General features: G+C 50.2%; 1 protein-coding gene across 1 annotated transcript in view; it reads right to left on the bottom strand.

The window, feature by feature from the left end:
• The window catches only part of GREB1 (growth regulating estrogen receptor binding 1), a 71,291-nt gene continuing 53,010 nt past the window's right edge, over positions 1 to 18,281 (bottom strand). Inside the window, exons 23-32 of the mRNA XM_032430159.1 lie at positions 16,318 to 16,476; positions 15,242 to 15,384; positions 11,902 to 12,063; positions 9,993 to 10,197; positions 9,452 to 9,626; positions 6,996 to 7,214; positions 6,001 to 6,136; positions 3,566 to 3,766; positions 2,966 to 3,104; positions 1 to 1,814 (exon numbers count right to left, since the gene is read on the bottom strand). Coding sequence (XP_032286050.1) covers positions 1,651 to 1,814; positions 2,966 to 3,104; positions 3,566 to 3,766; positions 6,001 to 6,136; positions 6,996 to 7,214; positions 9,452 to 9,626; positions 9,993 to 10,197; positions 11,902 to 12,063; positions 15,242 to 15,384; positions 16,318 to 16,476 — 1,703 coding nt within the window. The 3' untranslated portion in view covers positions 1 to 1,650. The remainder of the gene's footprint in view (positions 1,815 to 2,965; positions 3,105 to 3,565; positions 3,767 to 6,000; positions 6,137 to 6,995; positions 7,215 to 9,451; positions 9,627 to 9,992; positions 10,198 to 11,901; positions 12,064 to 15,241; positions 15,385 to 16,317; positions 16,477 to 18,281) is intronic.

Below are 18,281 nucleotides of genomic sequence, written 5' to 3'. Positions count from 1 at the left end.
TATCTTTTATTTATAAGGCTGGAACAAACAAGAATATTTTGGGTTTTTTTTTCAAGTTTAAATTAATAAAATGGGAAGAGTAGCACAGAAGCTGCTATTCACAAAAGACAAATATAACTAAAGAAGGTAAGTTTTTATTCCAAGATAGGAATAATGGCATATACAAAGTGATCGTTTTATAAACATTGAACTAATCTTTTATACTCGTGGGCTTTTTTTTTTCCTTAGGGGAAAAAAAAAGATTAACTCTTTGGCATCATCTTTTAAAATAATTTCTTCTTGGACAGTTATCCATTAGAGTGCTTATAAATGTCTGAGATGGATGTGTCGGAATGCCTTCTGATGGTTCATTTCTAAATATCTTTAAATTCTTTCTTCAGTTAGGGACACTCCAAAAGCACTGTGGTGCAGGGCAAGACAGACTCTGGTCCAGGATGCAGGAGTCTACTCGTCCATCCTTCCGCTCCTCTCCTGCACTGTGATCTTAGAGAGGTATATGCTCTCTGCATCTGAACCCTCTCGTCTTCCAAGTGGAGAATAATTGCACCCACGCGGGCTGTTGGAAGGACTAAGCAGGATCCTAACTGTAAAAGCACATGGTCCAACGCGTGGCCTGTGGTTGGAGACTCTAACACGCTGGCTTGATACACATTCTGGCAGACAAATGGACCGGTGAGCATCATGGAACATTCCTGCTGTCTTCTCTGCTCTGCCCCCTTCCACTCTGATTGAGGCCAAGAACTCATAAGAGAAAACAAGCTATTTAAGGAACGAAAAACTGAGCTTCAGTAAATTACAGTCAAAAGTTTAGCTCTTACCAACTATTTTCTATGTCACTTTGGTTGTGTTTGTTGTTTCAAAGCAAGCAATTTGGTCCTCTTTCCTTTGTAAGGCAAAGTCTGTCTCTTCAGGTCAACCTCAGCAACCCTAATTTCCTTTCTGAAACCCTTTTTGTTTTAAAGAAAGTTTCTTTTCACTTTTGCCCTTTCTAAGAGGTAGGGTATTGACCCTATACTATTTTATTTTAATAGAATCATATGTGCTCTGATGTAAAACCATTTGCCTTACTTTATTAGAGTTGATGCCTTTGGGCTAGCTTCTAGAAGAGCAAACTTGTAGGCAATTACATAATTCTTAGGAAATGACCTTAGTTTCTTCCTATCTCCAACCTTTGTACTTAAAATGTTCTTCTGGAATATTGCTTTGTAGTAGGTGATAAGGAAACCCACATAGCCAAAATCCTATCCTTCACCCAAAATACTGGCTCCTCTGTGAGAAAATCCAAGAGCGATCCTTTAGCACTAAGAGAAAAGTCAGGTTTGTCCATGGAAGCACATGGATGACATGACAGCAGGCAACAGTTTGTTCTTCATGAAACAGGCTTCAACAGAGCCCAGGGCCACGTGGTCTGGCCCGGTAACCGGCAGGCATGGGTTTGCGCTCCTGCTCACCACCAACTCCTCCTCGTTGCTCTCGCTAAGACTCCGTGCACATCCCGGCCCAGGGTTCCCAGCACACAGCACGAGGGGGCAGCACACCAGTCCCGGGGCCGTTCCAGTTCAAGCACCCAGGGATCTCAGATTTCCTGTAGCCTCAAGCGCATGAGGTTCTGAAGGCTCCACTCTTGCAGAGAACCTGCTGCTGTCGCCCTCAGATGTGCCGCCCCGTCAGAAAGAAGAGCGGCCGGTCTTCCTTGGCGTTGGCGGTCTGGAATTCGTCCCTCAGCCGGAACTGCCACTCGTCTTCCAGCTCGAGGCGGACCACCGTCTGCCGCAGGGAGTTCCGGTCCTGACAGATGACGCACAGGGTGGCACCTGCATGCACGAGCAATGGCAGAGGCGTTGAAGAAAACAGGTGAGTTTATCCAAATGCAAGCGACCGCCTGCGCTCTACTTGCAATAAGGAAATATGATGCTGCTTGGGAGGAAAGGACCAGACCACCAGGTGGCCTGTGACTTTTGGAACGCTTCATAATCTTAACAGGACACACAGTGCGATTGTTAGTTGGGGAGGCCAGAAGAAAGGTCCAGAAAGAAGTAGGGGGAAGGAAGGGGAGAGAACCAGAAGCAGACACATGGGTCTGATCGCAAACCAAGTGGTCCCAGCTCCAGCCCTGTGTGAACTGCCCTGTGCTAGCCCGCCTCCCAGCGGGACCCCACCTTCTCATCCCATGCAAGCTGCCTGCATCCAGGCCCGACGCAGCAACCCCCGCTCCCCGCCCAGCCTTGGGAATTCTCCCTTCTCTCCACTTCTCGAATCATCGATCCATCACTCTGGCTTGTTCATCCGTTCATTCTGTTGGTCTGTCTCCCTCCTACCCACACATCCTGTCCTCCTGTTACATAAAATGTTTCCCGAAGGCAAAGACTGTGTTAGAAACCTCTTACTTCCCAAGCCTTTTAGAGCATTGGTGCTCAGGAAACACCTGCTCGAGAAAGTCAGAGTGAAGACGCCCAGGGTTAAGTGCAGATCGGTGAGGGATCCCAGCTGGCTGGAAACCATTTTTTTATGTCCTATAGAATCAATGTCTGTCACTCTCAACACCTCTAGCATGACAACAGCTACAGAAGGAGGGAGGTCAGAGTAAAAGGCAAAGAGTAGGCAACACCCCCGAGACGAGGAGGAAGAACTTGGGTACCAGGAGGAAGGAACTGAGGGAACTGGGTGCTGATGCTAAGAATCTGGGCTGAAGAGGAACACAGAAGGTGAAACTATCTCTTTGCCTAAAAGAAAGGGGATGTGTCTTGTCTCTACCCAGGCAGGTACAAGGGAATGAGAGTCACCCTGGGATTGCATCCCAGCCTTCTTGTACTTTCCTGGATAATTGGGGCAGTCATATTTCCTCTCTGAGCCTCCGTTTACCCACAGGCAAATAAGGATGAGGACCAGAAGTCACCTCCTCAGATGCACTGGGTAATGAAAGGCATTCAAATCAAGGTCCAGAGTAAAAGGTATGAGCAGTTACCTTTCAGAAAATGAAACTTTTTCAAAAAGCTAGCTCCCACAAAAGAATCACAGAGGTACAGCAGGAGTCCACTAAACATGAAGTCAGAGCAGCTGATGTTTCGAGAGTGGGGCCTGGAGCTCACATAGCACACAGAAATCTGAAAAAGAAGAAATCCAAGAGAAACCATTGTTTTCCCTGAAATTCTCAACCACATGACGCTAGGGCTTTGCATCCAACAAAGACTAACTGCTTGGTCAAGCTCAAGGCTGCTGGTGGGTAGGGGGGGAGGGGGGCAGGTGCAGAGACGATATTTAGTGTCATTTTCAAATCTAAATCCTAAAAATCAGTTCCAGGAAATTTCTCCCGATTATCTACTCACTAATTCATCCGAGCATCAGAAGCGTTTTGGCATCAGAGTCGGCTTTCATTCCTAATTTATGATATCGGGGGCAAAGCATTTAAACTCTCTCAGCTATAAAGGGAGGTAAACACCAGAGGCAAAGGAGCTGAGTAGCAGTTACAAGTCCGAGTCCTGGACGGCGGCGCATCTGTTTTAGGAACATGGCGGACTCGTGGGCTCAGCCGGGGGGGGGGGGGGGGGGGGGGTCTGAAAGTCACCTGAGGTCCCAGGTTAAGGTAGCAGTCGACCGAGAGCACAGGGTGGCTGCGGTTCTTCAGGGACAGCGGGAAGAAGCGGTGGCTGCGGTGCTGCAGAAACTTCTCCAGCAGCAGCTGCGCGGGGGCCGCGAGGAACGTGTGCTTGCTGTCCGGGGCGCAGATGTACTGGGCCGGCACGACGGGCACGGGGCTGTCGGACACCTGCGCGGGGAGGCGTGGGGTCAGCCAGGCTTCTGGGGGCGGGGGCAGTGGCCCTGGCCCGGAAGGCTCAGTCGCAGGGTAGGGCTGGCAGGGGAGAACCCAACCTTCAACCATAAAATTCTCTATTAAGAAAAATTGGGCTTTTCCCCAAGTGAAACTAATGAATGTGATCAGGAAGAATTGCCACAGTGATCACTTCATGCAGAAAACTGGCCGTCTGGTCTAGAAAAATCAAGAGAACCCACGGAGCTTGGGAACTCTCCCCCAAATCGAAGGATGCAAACTTCTGGGCAGGTTCGGCCTCCTCCTGGCCCCCAGATCGTATCCGCCTCCCACCTACCCCCGCTGCACGTCCTGCTGACCCCTGCCAATCCTCTCCCACCAGCTCCTACTCCAGAGCCAACACGCTTTCCAGGCTGCAGCCAGACGGACTGTCGACATAAATCAAACTCATCAAATCCTCCGCTGGACACCCATCAGTGGTTTCTCATTACTCCTACAGAAAGTCCAGAATGTTCCCATGGCTGTTAAGGCCCTGCCTACTCTCTTCAGCCCATCTCTGCCACTCTCCCTGCCCGTTATGTTTCTTCCACACTCACCTCCTTGCCCCAGCCGCTCAGCTCCTTCGCCCAGATTCTTCCCTGAACCTGGATATGAAGCCGTTTCTCACCACCACCACCCCAGGTCTCTGCTTTAATGTCACTTTCTCAGGGACACTCACACAGACTCCCACCCCCACCCTTCGCACGGGGAGGTCTCCCTGTGACAAACATCACCCCAGCAGTGCTTATCACAAGGACACCTCGCTACCTACTTAACATCTGCCTCAGCTGCAAGGCTCTACACTCCTGATTGAAGGGACGGTGTGTTCAGTAAATACTTAATGAGTAAATGAAAATAAGTTATTTCATTCAGATGAATGATTACCAAATGTTCCCAGCTCTCCTATATATATCAACATGCAACTAAACCCAATGGAAAAGATGATGTTCAAAATAGGAATGAAGATAAAATATATAAGCTAAAAAATGATACTGAGGAATATAAAGAAAAATTAGTTTTAAAAGCATAACAGGCTCCAGGTGCCTGGGTGGCTCAGTCAGTTAAGCGTCTGCCTTCAGCTCAGGTCATGATCTCAGGGTCCTGGGATCAAGCCCCTCATTAGGCTCCTTGCTCAGCGGGGAGTCTGATTTTCCCTCTGCCCCTCCCCACTGTTCGTGATCTCTCTTTCTGTTGATCTCTCTCAAATAAATAAAATCTTCAAAAACACATCAGGCTCTTTGATAGACTTAATGTGACAAAGATCAGAATTTTAAAAATTAAACTTATAAATCTAACACAATTTCAGTAAGAAATCTTAGTGGTGGGGGTGGGTAGGACTTAATGATTCGCAAGTTCTTCTGGAGGTACAGACCTTTTATTTGAATGTCTTGCTACTTTTTAAGAGAAATGAGCATGGACTTTCCCTTTCAAAGAAGGCTTCACTCCCTGCTGATCGGAAGGGGCAGATGGGTAGGGGTTGGGGACTGGTATCCGAATTCAGACCTGGCCCAGCTCAGGATAAGTAAGCCACCACATGAGGATTTAGTGGAGACAAGGAAGGACAGAGGCTGGGAGGAGGCAGGTGGCATTGGGACTGGCTGAGGTCCAGCATCAGGGCAACATTCAAGTGAGATGGAAGGAAAAAGCAGAGAATGGGGCTCTGGCCCAGGGATCGGAGAGACATGCCAGCCCCATATGGCTTCCTGGAAGACACAGACCTCTGAGGGTTTGCTGCGACTTTGCACCTCCAATTCTGCAGCTAGCACGGCCATAATCAGACCACGTTTCTCCCCACCAGGAGGCTGGCTCGTGCACAGCACAGCTACTGAGCCAGCCTGTTGGTGCGCTCAGTTATTTGGCCAGGCCCTGTCCGGAGGCCTGGAGATGAGCATGGCGCCCCGCGCCCCCAGGAGCTCTTTCCAGCAGGGAAGCCAGACCAGTGAGCACAGAGCACAGTGACAGGACAGCTAGGTCGGCGGCGGGAGTGTAGGCAGGATGTGTACCAGGTGCTGATGAGAACCTGAGTTCAAGAGAAACCCGACAGCACGTTTCCCTTCCCGAGGCTCCCAATTAAAACCCTTTACTCACACCAGCCAGCGATCAAGCCCACGCCACGGACCGGCCTCCCCCCAGCTCCCAGCCTGTTCGCACACCACGGCAGCCCTGGCAGCAGACTCGGTGGGCGCACTCACCTTGGACGTGATGTGGAAGGACCTCTGCCCACCCACTGCAATCTGCTTCTTCATCACACTAAAGCGGTTGAATCGGCAGAGCAGGAGGCCGGCGCTGTGCACGCGCAGGTTGAAGTCCACATCGTCACACATGAACCTGCTCAGAAGCAAAGGAGGGAGCGGATAGGACTGGATGCAGCCGTCCACCCCCCACACACCCCACCAGCCACGTGGAGGGTGTGCCCCTGTGGAGGGGGGGCGTCCAGTGGTGGGGTAGGCTCCTTCCTACCATGCAGAGGCATGTGAATAAGGCAAAACAAACAAGGAGAGCAGGCCCAGCTGTAGCTTGTCTGCCCCAAGGCAGGCAGCATACCCAAGGCTAACGGGACAGAAGCACGCCCAGGGGCTGACCCGATGCCACAGGCCCTGCGCGAGGGACTCCACAAACACTGGTTTTCATCTACTGCTTAAAGAGAAAACAACAAACTGCCCGGAATAAAAACAGGAGCCACTTTTTACAGCCAAGGAAAACAAAGCTCAGAGATGGAAGGCCTGTGCCTAAAATGCAAAGCTGGTAAGTGGCAGAACCCCGATTCCCAGCAGGGCGGCCTGGCTTCCAGATCGACGCTCCTACAAGGGCCATCTTGGCTGTGTGCCCACCGCCTGGCCTACGGAGACGCCTGGTAAGTGTTAGCAAGTGGGTTATTCTTCAGATGTGAGCGCTTCTGTGACTAGACCTGGAGAGGGTATCACACGGAAGTTACTTTTCAGTTTTAAAGCAATGTGTTCCAAGAAGGAGACAAAAAAGCAAGAAAAACAATGTAGCACATATGTTGTCACTACGTGGACTGAGGAAGGAAACTGCAGGATCTTATGCAAATCTCCCCTCCACAAAATTATACGATGCCAAATTTTTTTTAAACCTGAGGGCTGAAAGCAGGGCCAGACCAGTGCTATGGGCTGGAGGGCCCTGGGCCCGCGGGCTGTGCTGACGGCCGCAGCCGGGCAGGACTCACCGATTCTGGTTGTACTGCACATTCTGGGTCAGGTCCACGTTCAGGATGATGAAGTCGTGCACGTGGCAGCGGGAGAAGGGCTCATGCACCTCACCGCTCCCCGTCTTGCTGGACCACTTCCGCATGCCAATCAGGGCGTAGTGGGTGATGTTGGGGGACGCCTCGATATGCTGCATGATGTGCTTCAAAGACACGTTTCTTTCTGACCAGGAAAATTCCCTGCTCGAAAGAGGAAGATTGACGTCCCTGGGTTGAGGCGCCAAGAGCAGCAAGGCCCTCTGGCTCTGGCCTGGGGGCTGCTTTCCAACGGGAGCTTATGTGCCGGTAGGTAGGGCTGGTCGGCTGGAATCTGTCACGACCACCCCCGAGTGTCAGGCGCCAGCCCGGGCACGTCACATCTACTATCATTTATCCTCACGGCAATCTCATGCCATGGACATATCACCCCCGTTTTACCAATGAGGAAAAAGAGGCTCTGAGTAACTTGCCCGGTGTGACTCAACAGGACTTGGATTCAAACAATGCTGTCTCCGAAGCCCTTCTTCCCATCCTGTGCTAAAACGCTTTGCATTTCCGGTTTGCAGACATGAAGGTCAAGCGGTGGGGAGAGCGCCAAGCTTTCCACCATGCGTTCCAGGGAGGGGATGGGAAGGAAGAAAGTAGTGCACCAACGCCCACCCCAACTGGACTGCCAGTGTCTGTAGTCTGTGAAGACAACAGGGACACCTGATGACCAGGGAGGGGGCTGACGGCAGGGGCTCCAGGGCGAGGAGTTGGGCCCAGGCACGCGGCTCAACTCTTCTGGACCCCAGCTTGCTTTTCCCCCACCAAGGGGCTTCAATAAACTCCCCAGGGCCCTGGCCAGCCCCAAACCCCAGGACGTTAACTGCTGCTTCAGAATGGAATTCAGGAAGGCAGAATGAAAGCCAGTTCTCTCCCCGTCTCAGCCCTTGGCCAAGCTCTTGCCTTTGGAAGACTGTCTGGGAGAATATTGGAAGCAAAGCGGAATTGCTACTCCCATAAGCCACATGTAGCTCTATCATTCAGAAAACACCTTTTTCTAGAAAAACAGTGATCAGTGGTCATTGTTTCATTAGGATATCAGTGACATAAAAGAAGTAAACGAACCTAATGTCTCTTAAAAAAAAACAACAACAAAGGGCACCTGGATGACTCAGTCGGTTAAATGTCTGCCTTCGGCTCAGGTCATGATCCTGGAGTCCTGGGATCAAACCCCTCATCGGGCTCCCTGCTCAGGGGGGAGTTTGCTTCTCCCTCTCCCTCTGCTCCTTCCCCTGTTCCTTTTTCTCTTTCTCTCTCAAATAAATAAATAAAATCTTTAAAAACATTTTAAAAAAAAGCCAAAAATAATCAGGCAACACTAAACTGAAACATTCATGTGGCAAAATCACAAAAGGAACTATTTTACCAATGATGTTGGGAGTCTATCTACCGAGCCCTTTCCACCCGTGCTGCCCTCCTGCCCACCTCCAGGCACGCCATTCAGAGTCTAAGTTACCCTCACGACAAACCTCCAGCACAGGTCTTAGTGCCCTTCAAAAGATGAGGAAACTAGAACCCAAAAAGAGTTCAGTTGTTACCCTAATGTCACACAGCAAATGAAAATACACCTGGGCCTTAGGAGTTAGGCTGGGGTAGGGGGCAGGGTCTGGGAGGCTATAGGAGGGAATTTCTAGGGCACTCGTGATGTTCCATTTCTTCAAACAGGAATTAGTTAAATGGGTGTTCAGTGTGTGAAAATTTCTGGATATGTATCATACTTTCATTTTTTGTGGATACTTTATTTTTTTTTTTTTTTTTAAAGATTTTATTTATTTATCTGAGAGAGAGAATGGGAGACAGAGAGCATGAGAGGAGAAGGGTCAGAGGGAGAAGCAGACCCCCTGCTGAGCAGGGAGCCCGATGTGGGACTCGATCCCGGGACTCCAGAATCATGACCTGAGCCGAAGGCAGTTGCTTAACCAACTGAGCCACCCAGGCGCCCCATATACTTTATTTTTTTTAAGATTGATTTATTTATTTGAGAGAGAGAGTGCTCGTGTGCCTGAAGAGAAGGAGGGGAGGGGAGGAGCAGAGGGAGAGGGAGAGAAGCAGACTCCCCACTGAACGGGGAGCCCGTCATGGGGCTCGATCTCACGACCCTGAGATTGTGACCTGAGCCGAAATCAAGAGTCAGATGCTTAATGGACTGAGCCACCCAGACAACCCCGTAGGTACATATAGTGACTATATGTTGTGTGATTTTCTGTATTGATGATACATCAACACAATTAAAAACTCAAAATAAAGCTGGGCTTGGAACAGGAGCCTGCCCCATGCAGGGCCCTGTCCACCACACACCATGCCTTCTAAGATGAGGTGTCCCCCCCGTGGTCCTCAGATGGTGGCTGAGACTCCCCCGCTGAAAAGGAACAGGGTCGGGGGAGGCGTCTCACCTGCTTCTCTCCCCGCCACAGTCGACGTCCACCACGTTCCACATCACGCAGGAGTCGTCGGAGATCACGATGAAAGGCCAGATGTCCTGTGGCTTGATCCCGAGCTCCTCCTGCCGGTTCCGCTCCAGCTCCAGGTTGTGGTAAGACAGCTCCTTGATCAGGAAATGGGCGGCACCTGAAATGGGCAAAACCACTCCCACTCTCCGGTCTGTCCTCCGGGGACACCCACACAGGACCAGAGCCCCGGTGAGAATTAGAGCGGCTCATCAAGGCCCACCCTGAGACCAGCCAGCTCCCGATGGTTCTCATCTCCGTCACCAACCTGCACACACACCTGTCTGCTTCTCCTTGCTGATCACAGAGAATGTGAATTAAGCCAATAACCCAACATCAAAGAAGAAAGAATATTCCAGCAGATCAAAGCAGTGTTAAAAATCAAAAAGCTTGATGAAAAATGTTAAGCATGTTCATCTCTAGAATATTCTCCCGAGCCTCCATTCACAGAAATTTTACCGAGTAGGGCAAGTTAAACAATGCCTACCAACTCCAGCACTGTTGAAGATACTGGGGAGCACCAGCATGATGTGGTTGGGCCAGTATTTCTTGTAAATAGCCATTTCATACTCCTTGACAACCAGCACATGCAAATGGCTGGCACCATCCATAGCGTGGTACAGATTAAAGAGTCCATGTTCGTGACGGCCAGTGGTTGGAGTGAATGTCGGACTTTTTATACATTCGTGACTCTGGAAAACAGGAATAACGAGGGGAAGTGTTTGTAAACATGGTCACAATCACTCCCCTCCCTTTGAAAAGTGACTCTGCAGCCTCTTCCATCAAATGATGGAGCCTAGAATCCAGCTTAGCCTTGGGACTTGCTTTTACCAAAAAAACAGTGAAAATGATGGTATGCCAGTTCCAAGCCTGGCCTCCAGAGGACTGACACATTCCGCCCTCTCTTAGAACCCTCTCACGGATGAGCTGGGGCTGGCGGCCGGAGGAGGAGAGACCACAGGGAGCAGAGACGGGACGGGCACCCCACGGTAACCACCCTCCCCGGCCATCCCCGAGCTGACCTGGCAGCTAAGCACAGACGTGAGTGAGCGCATCCAAGCCAGGGTCACCACACGGCGGGACCAAGCCCAAGCTGCTAGCCCAGAGAATCAGAAGCTAAGTAAGTACTCGTTTGGGAATGGTTTTCTTATGCAACCCAAACTAACTAGCATCTATCAATTACCCAAATGCATTACCCTGCCAAATTAGCATCGACTGTGTGCTGAGTATATGTTATTCTGGATGATTTAAATCCCTCAATCCCTTATCCATACAGTCTAGCTCCTTATACACTCGGGTTGTGAATCTTTTATATAAATAACTAGGTTTTCTTCCAGTCTGGCCGAGCTAGGTCTTCTACTCCTTCTGAGTTCCTCAGAGCACCCACTACAAGGCTGTGATGTAGCTGGTGCCCAGAAGTTCTGGTGGGCACTGGCTGGAAAAGTGAGGGGGCTAACAGAGAAATCCTCCACCAGGGCAACAGCCCACCCCAGCCCACGGAGTCGGAGACACCCTATAATAAAGGCCCCATTGGTTGTTTACAAATGTTTTCAATGCTCGGTAGAAGCCTGCTGGGTCTGAAAGGCAATTCAAACCCCATCATACGGGCCCTCTCACCCAGAGAAGGAAAAGCAGCGTTCCACACAAGGCTGACAGTGGCTGGGGCTGGTGGGAGGGCAGCAAGCTGACCCTGAGAGTGTCAGGCTGATCTACCAAAGCAGGCATCCCTAGGAGGAGCGTCCCTAAGGACGCCGGTCACAGACACAATGAGTTATGAAGAACACCCTCTTCAAAAGGGAGAAAGTTTATCTTTTATGGATGACGTGATGCACCATCTGGGATTCGCTTCCAAATAACAGAGGAAGGCAGAAGAGAAGGACAGACGGATCGAGGCTGGCTGTGAGACACTAGGCTAGGTAGTGTCGGCTAGGTAACAGGCCTGCAGGGGCCACTACACTATTCTACTACCTCGGCCTCTTTCAGACGTTCTGTAACAGCAGTAAAGACAAGGTGGGGAAGGGATGAACATCTACGGAGCACCTGTCATCCTCCAGGCACTGTGCAGTGCCCTACGTCGGTCATTCCAAATCATGCTCACCGGAAGCTCCTGCAAGAATTACTACTGCCCAAGTTCACAGACAAGGGAACTGAGGCTCAGCAGTATTCAGGGACAGGTTCAATAACACAACTCAAAAATGGGAGAGCGAGGTTCAAACTGGAGTCGGAGTGACCCTAAAGCCCAAGCGCTCCCCAGCCTCCTCCAAGTCCAATCACCGTATCCATCCCCACCTGCCCCACCTGCCCCACCTGCCCCTGACTCATCAGGCAGCTCCGGTCTCCTGCTCAACGGTCACTCGCGGCCACTGTGATGTCACCCCCGGACTCAGAGCCAGTACCTTGTCTGTGACAAGGGGCAGCCGCATGCTCTCCAGCTGGCCTCCGGGTTGGCTGAAGACAAAGTGGTGCTCCTTGGACTTGGGGATGATGAAGTGGAGCTGGACTTCCTCTCCTAGCATGGAGTAAGAGAAGGCAAAGGCGTGCAGGGTGGACTCATAGAGCTGAGGTGTGAGGGGAAAGGACAGAGCTTGTCATCAGAGTCCGGTGTTACTTCCCAGAAGAACCCAGGCCCATCGTGGGCATGACAACACAAAGCTCATTGCCACCGCCCCACACAGCACGAGAAACCCACCACAGGTTGACTCCGGTACAAAGTGTGGACACCCAGGTCTCGTTACTGGGCAGACACAGTGGAGCCCACACCCACTCAGACGGAGACCTTCCCATCTTTAATTCTGATCGTGCTTCACCCAGTGATGCCCCTTTAGATGCCAAGCCCTTCTGGACTCTGGATTTGACCCAGAGGCATGCTAGGTTACCAACAAAAGCTTTCACACCATAGATCTCATTTTTTAATTCTAATAAATGTATTTTTCCATCACAGGCATTATGCATAGCAACATATTAATAAAACCGTGTCAGTGAGTGCATACACTTGTACACTCCTGTCACCCTCACTCTGTCTGGGCCCCCTTCCATCCCTATGGTGCCGTAACGAACAATCCTATGAAGCAGGTACCGTCCCCATTCCCACTGTATGGATGTGGAAACTGACACTCAGAGATCTTGGGTTCACTCCTATCCCCAGGCCTACCCTCCCATCCCCTCATCCCTTGTCTGCCTGCACTGCCCCCTGGTGTGACACCCCCCCCCCCCCGTGCCACATGGCTCTGCGCAAGCCTCCTTCCCTGACCCCCCTCCGCCTCCAGTGGACAGTCCCTCCCCAGACTGGCAACTAGCATGTGCGCTGCACTCCTGAGAATCCCCAAGGCCTGGAGAAGGCAGACCACACACGACACCCCAACTATAAACTCCTACTGTGGCTCCACTAGAACCACAGAGCCCTTTGGGAGCAGAGAGGAGACAGAAATAGATTTTGACTTGGGGAGGGAGCAAAGGGGGACGTAACTGAGGAAGCTTCATTAAAAAGATCAGGGAGGCTTGAGAGAGGGGGAAAGACAGCAGGGGGAACTGAGGCTGGAAAGGCCAGCAGGCAGCAGGCGTGTGCCCTTCAGCACTCCTCACGTGGCCTGGTTCTGAGCCCCCTGCGACCGTGGCCCCCAGACCTGAGCGCCCCTAGACACAGGGGCGCAGTCCAGCCGGAGCCCAGGGTCTCCAGAGCTCGGTTCTGTTAATTCACTCCGGACACCGACCGAAGTGACCGTGACTAAAACCCATGAGTCTCCTCCGGTTCTTTAAATTTCAAAATTAAGAGAACGTTTTCACTTATATTTTCTCTGCTTTGAAAGAAAAATTTCATCTCCAAGGAGGAAATGTTAGGACAGCTTATCTGGAACAAACAGAATTACTATTTTTAATTCTTTAAAAAACTGCTCATATGCATTTTCTAATTTTGTCTCCAGTACAACTGAATAGTTTAAAAAAAATCGGTCTTGATGCTACTTCAGTGAGAGCTGAGCTCCAGGCCGGGCAGACTTGGGAAAATTAAAGCCACTATCTGCTGTTCCCCCCTGCAAAAGGGACAGAGCTGGCAAGCCCGTGCTCAGGCTGCCGCAGAGCCTTCTGGAAGCAGCCAAGGGCCTGAGCTATCCTGCACACCCCTGGGGGCTTCGTAGGTGTCTGACTGGCTCCCACCACCTCCAGCTGCCCCAGCTGCTCCTTCCTCCCCTTTCCCTCACTTAGGTCCGAAATGAAACACTAACTGTAAAATCCTGCCTGCTATCTGCTTCTTCATGACCGGCCTCACAGGCCCTCTGTGAACTTGCAAAATGCAGCTTTGCCCACATTAGACCACTCCTTGGAGTTCTCCCTGAAAATGTCCCCATTCCGCCTTCCCCACAGCACCTGATGCCTTTTCTTAAAATGTTTTATTTAAATTCAATTTAGTTAACATATAGAATGTATTATTAGTTTTGGGGGTAGAATTTAGTGATTTGCCCATTGTGTACAATACCATCATGTGCCCTCCTTAATGCCCATCCCCCATTACCCCATCCCTCCACCCACCTCCCCTCCAGCAACCCTCAGTTTGTTTCCTAGAGTTAAGAGTCTCTTATGGTTTGCCTCCCTCTCTGTTTTTATTTCATTTTATTTTTCCTTCCCTTCCGCCACTACTTTCATCTGTTTTGTTTCTTAAATTCCACATAGGAGTGAGATCATATGTATTTGTCCTTCTCTGACTGAACCTGATGTCTTTTGTGGTGTACTCTCTTGGCCCACCTTCCCAGTGTCCTCTCCTGGGACCACCCACCCCTTGCACTTTAGGGTCCAGCGATGCCCGACTAAAATCACTTCTAATTCCCCCAGAGACCCCATGTCTCCCCTCTACTGGTGACACGGGTTCCCTCTCTTATCTGCCTCGGTCCCTTGGCAAATCCTTATTGATTCTTCAAAACCCTCTCCTCTGCTCCCCGCCCAAGACGGTATCTTCATTTATAAAATGGGGATAATGTTATTGCCTTGCAGGGTTTTAGTGAGAATTAAGTAAGAAACCAGACAGGAGAGTTTCCTCTCTGGTGGGTGTTGAATGGGTGAAGGTGTAGCTTAAACACGGACACCTCCAGGTGACCAGCCAGAGCCCGGGGTCAGTAGCCTTATCCATTTACCCCAGTGTCTAAAGTATCATTTTCTAGCACGTAAAAAGGTTAGAGGAAGTACTGACATATCAAAAGTGCCTAGCACGTTGCCTGGCATGCAGTAGGTGCTCAGTAAGTGCACACTGCTCGCCTTCTCTACATAATTTCTACGCTTCACCAGTACTGCCTTTCCTGCCAGCCCCTCATTGTTCTGAGGTTTTGTGCCCGTGCATCTCTCCATCCCCAGACTGTGAGTCTTGACTATGGGGACAGAGTTTATTCATCGCTCTGACTGGTACATCAGCACTCAGTCTGCTGCACTGAACTCACTTCAGAAACTGCTAGAACGTCAAGAAAATGAAGACATGCACAGTCAGTTAACTCTGCCACCAGTAAACGTGTAATCCCAGGAGAATCACGGTTTCTGTGCTGTCAGCAATAACTCTGGAGATCACTGAAGGGAACTGGAGATACACGTAGACCGGGAAGCAAAGGCTTCCAGAACTTTCCACATCCTGCTCTGGAATGAAAACTGAAAACATCAGGAGAAGAGAGAACCAAGGGTGTCGGCCAAAATGGAGCGTGCGGGAGAGCTGCCCGCTCCAGGGCTCCTGGAGACTCGGCCCCGTGCCCCGCGGCCTACCTGGTAGCGGGGGTGAAAGCCCATGTACTGGTGGCACTGCTCGCAGTGGTGGTATGTGTTGTACGCCGCGTACTTGGACAGCCTCATCCGCGCCGTCTGACGCCGCACGTAGAGCTCCTCGGGCTTCCGGGACGTGCCCCTGTCTGCAGGAAACGCAGCGTCACAGGGCGGCTGCAAGCGGAACAAGCCTGCCCTCCGCGCTGCTCTTCCGATCGCAAGGAACAGAGGTGCTGTAATAGGACTTCCCGTGACGGCACCCGGTCCGAAACAGCCGAGACTCGGCGGGAGAAGCCAACAGACTGTTCACACGGGGTCTTCCTGACGGACCTACAAATGTCTTAGACACAGAGTCAAGGATGCGCTCCAGGACGACGCAAATGGATTGCCGACCTCGGATGCAGATACCATTTTGCAGATGAATCGCTCTGGTTTGCCAAAATGACTTAGCCAGATTAAGATTTTAACCCTAAACCTGGATTAGAGACTGGTCTATGTGAAGGATTGGTCAGTGAAAGTGCTTCAGATAGAGAGAAGATAGAATTCTTGGTGTGACACGGAGACTGGTGAGTATCCTCCTTCCCTTTCCACTCACCCAACTTTCCTAGCCTGCACTTAAAATCATACTAGCCCACTCATATCCAGTGTTTGCTGACGGTGACCCTGAAGCCCTGCGGGGTGCTAATACCCTGAAAGTCAGTGGTCCCTGAAGGAGGAGGGGGAAAACAAGACACTGAGGCTAGAGAGGGAAATATGTGTGCTTCATTAGGACAACCCCAATTCATACATTAACATCCATGTCTCATATCCCCTATTAACCAGAACCTTGAGGATATTCTGACCATGACACACCCCCAGGAGCGTGCTCATCACTGTCCGCATGTGCCGAGCCGCCAGCCTGCCTTCTCGGGAAGAGCCCGTCCTTGTCCACTGAGGCAGTGACCTCAGTTCTCTGCCAGGCACCACTGGTTATTTCCCACCACCAGACAACTGAGCTCATCGCCAACACAGTTCAGCGCAGCCCTTTAAGAGGCTCTTCCTACGTACTCTGGAAGAAGGTGGAGGTTTATGGGGCTGACCTTCGCTCTTTATGCTCTGAAGGTGGGAGCAAATCAGACTGGCATCTTCATACTTCGGGTCATGAATAACGTAGTCAAAAGGCAACTTCTTGAACAGCTCCAGGTCTGGCCAGGGGTCACTGAGTTGGAGGTAATGCCAATCTGATTCCTCTCTGAGATCTGTAAGATTGGTAGAAACACAGGTGACAAACTAGGAAGTGAGAATGATTGATTTTTAAATGTGTACATGGGTGATGCTTGCGGGAGAGCTGCTGCTGAGTCTGTGGGTTACCAGGGGATGCTACTGTATCTGGAAGGCTCCTGGAACATACCGCATTCTCAGGATTGTTCCAAGGAAGCAAGAGGTGCCTTTGGGTCTACCTCTTATCCATGGCCTGTGCTGTTTCCTGTGGGATGGGTTTGCATTTCTGGCTCCCATGTTGACTTCAGCTCCTCCCAATATACCTACTGCTTGCTCTGCACATCCCCCCAGCAAGCCCCACCCCATATGCAGCATACTGGTTCCCACTGCCAATGGAACCTAACATAGTTCTCGTTCTTGTCTTACATCTAAATGCTACACAGCCATATGACCAACTCCTCATGCTCCTCTAGAAAGCCTAAGTGTTCAAGCCCACTGGTTTCTCCCTTCTGAATGCTAACACTACTCATGGCCCAAATTCTATCTTACATCTTACCTCATAACTGGTATAATCTATGATGCTCATTCAGTGCTGGTTGGCTAAAAAAGTAAAAAAATCTAGACGGTCCAACTAAAATTACATAATGTATTGATTTTTATAGCCATGGTATGTACACATGGGCAGAGTGCGTGTCCATAAGAGAAGAAACAAACAAAGAAGAGGGAGAGGCATGTTTATTGCGTGTGTAATAAGTGCTCAGTGCTTCATATGTATCTTAATCTTCACAACACCCCTTAAAACAGCAATTATCCATGCTTTCCCAAAGAGAAAACCAAGGCAATAGGAGAGTTTCTGAGAAAATGGGCTTTGAAGTTGAACAAACTGGGCTCAAATCCTGTCTTTGTCATTGGGATATCCAAGAAAGTGAGGACACAGAGACTCAACAGGTCTGATTTTCATCTGAAATTCAGTTCCAAACTGTGAGGGGGGAGGTGTGAAAGCTCAGAGCTTGGATGAAGAGCCTCCCTCCTCTTTCCTTCAAAGGAAAGACTAAGGGATGGATGAGCCTCCTTGGTTCCAAATTTTCTCCAAGTCAAAACTCAAACACAGTCAAGAACATCTAAAGAAATGTCTTTGCAAATGGCAGGACTTTCATCTCTTTTAAGGCTGAATGATATTCCATTGGGTGTATATACCACGCTTTTCTTTATCCATCCATCTGCTGATGGACATTTATCCATCAACGGACAACACATGGTTGTTTGTGTATCTTGCCTACAGTGAATAACACTGCAGTGAACATGGTAACTATGAACATGTCAATTAGCTTGATCGTCGTGGTGATTTCACAATGTTATACACGTATCAAATCATCAAGTTGTACACTTCAAATGTATACAATAAAAATAAAGAGAAGTGCTATTTAGATGCCAGTGCAATCTACTCATTCCCTTTCTTTGCAACACAGACAGGCCTCCTCACGCAAATTTTAATTCCCAAAGCAACAGATTCATTTACCAGACCACGTGGATGAGCCACTGGAGGCCACACAAGGAGGTAGGGGAGCATCAAACCCCTGTTCAAAGGGAGTCTTACCTTAATCAGGGCAAATTCTGTTCCCTGAATAAGGAGAAATGGCTTTTCGCCACATATCATATACTTCCATTTTGCCCTAAGATGTGGACCTATGCGCTCAGCTGCCTGAGTGGGAAATTCCCCTGATGGATAACCCTGCTTTCTAGAAGCAGCCATCAAATCCGGTTCAGCTCCAGCTCTGCCATCTCCCAGCTGGGCGCCTGAGCATGTTACGTATCAGGAAATAAGCAATTATTCTCACTGGGA

This window comes from Phoca vitulina, unplaced genomic scaffold, assembly GCF_004348235.1.
Source record: "Phoca vitulina isolate PV1807 unplaced genomic scaffold, GSC_HSeal_1.0 scaffold42, whole genome shotgun sequence".
NCBI lineage: Eukaryota > Metazoa > Chordata > Mammalia > Carnivora > Phocidae > Phoca > Phoca vitulina.
The sequence above is the reverse complement of the archived record's forward strand: the minus strand, read 5'-3'. Positions and strand labels throughout refer to the sequence as shown.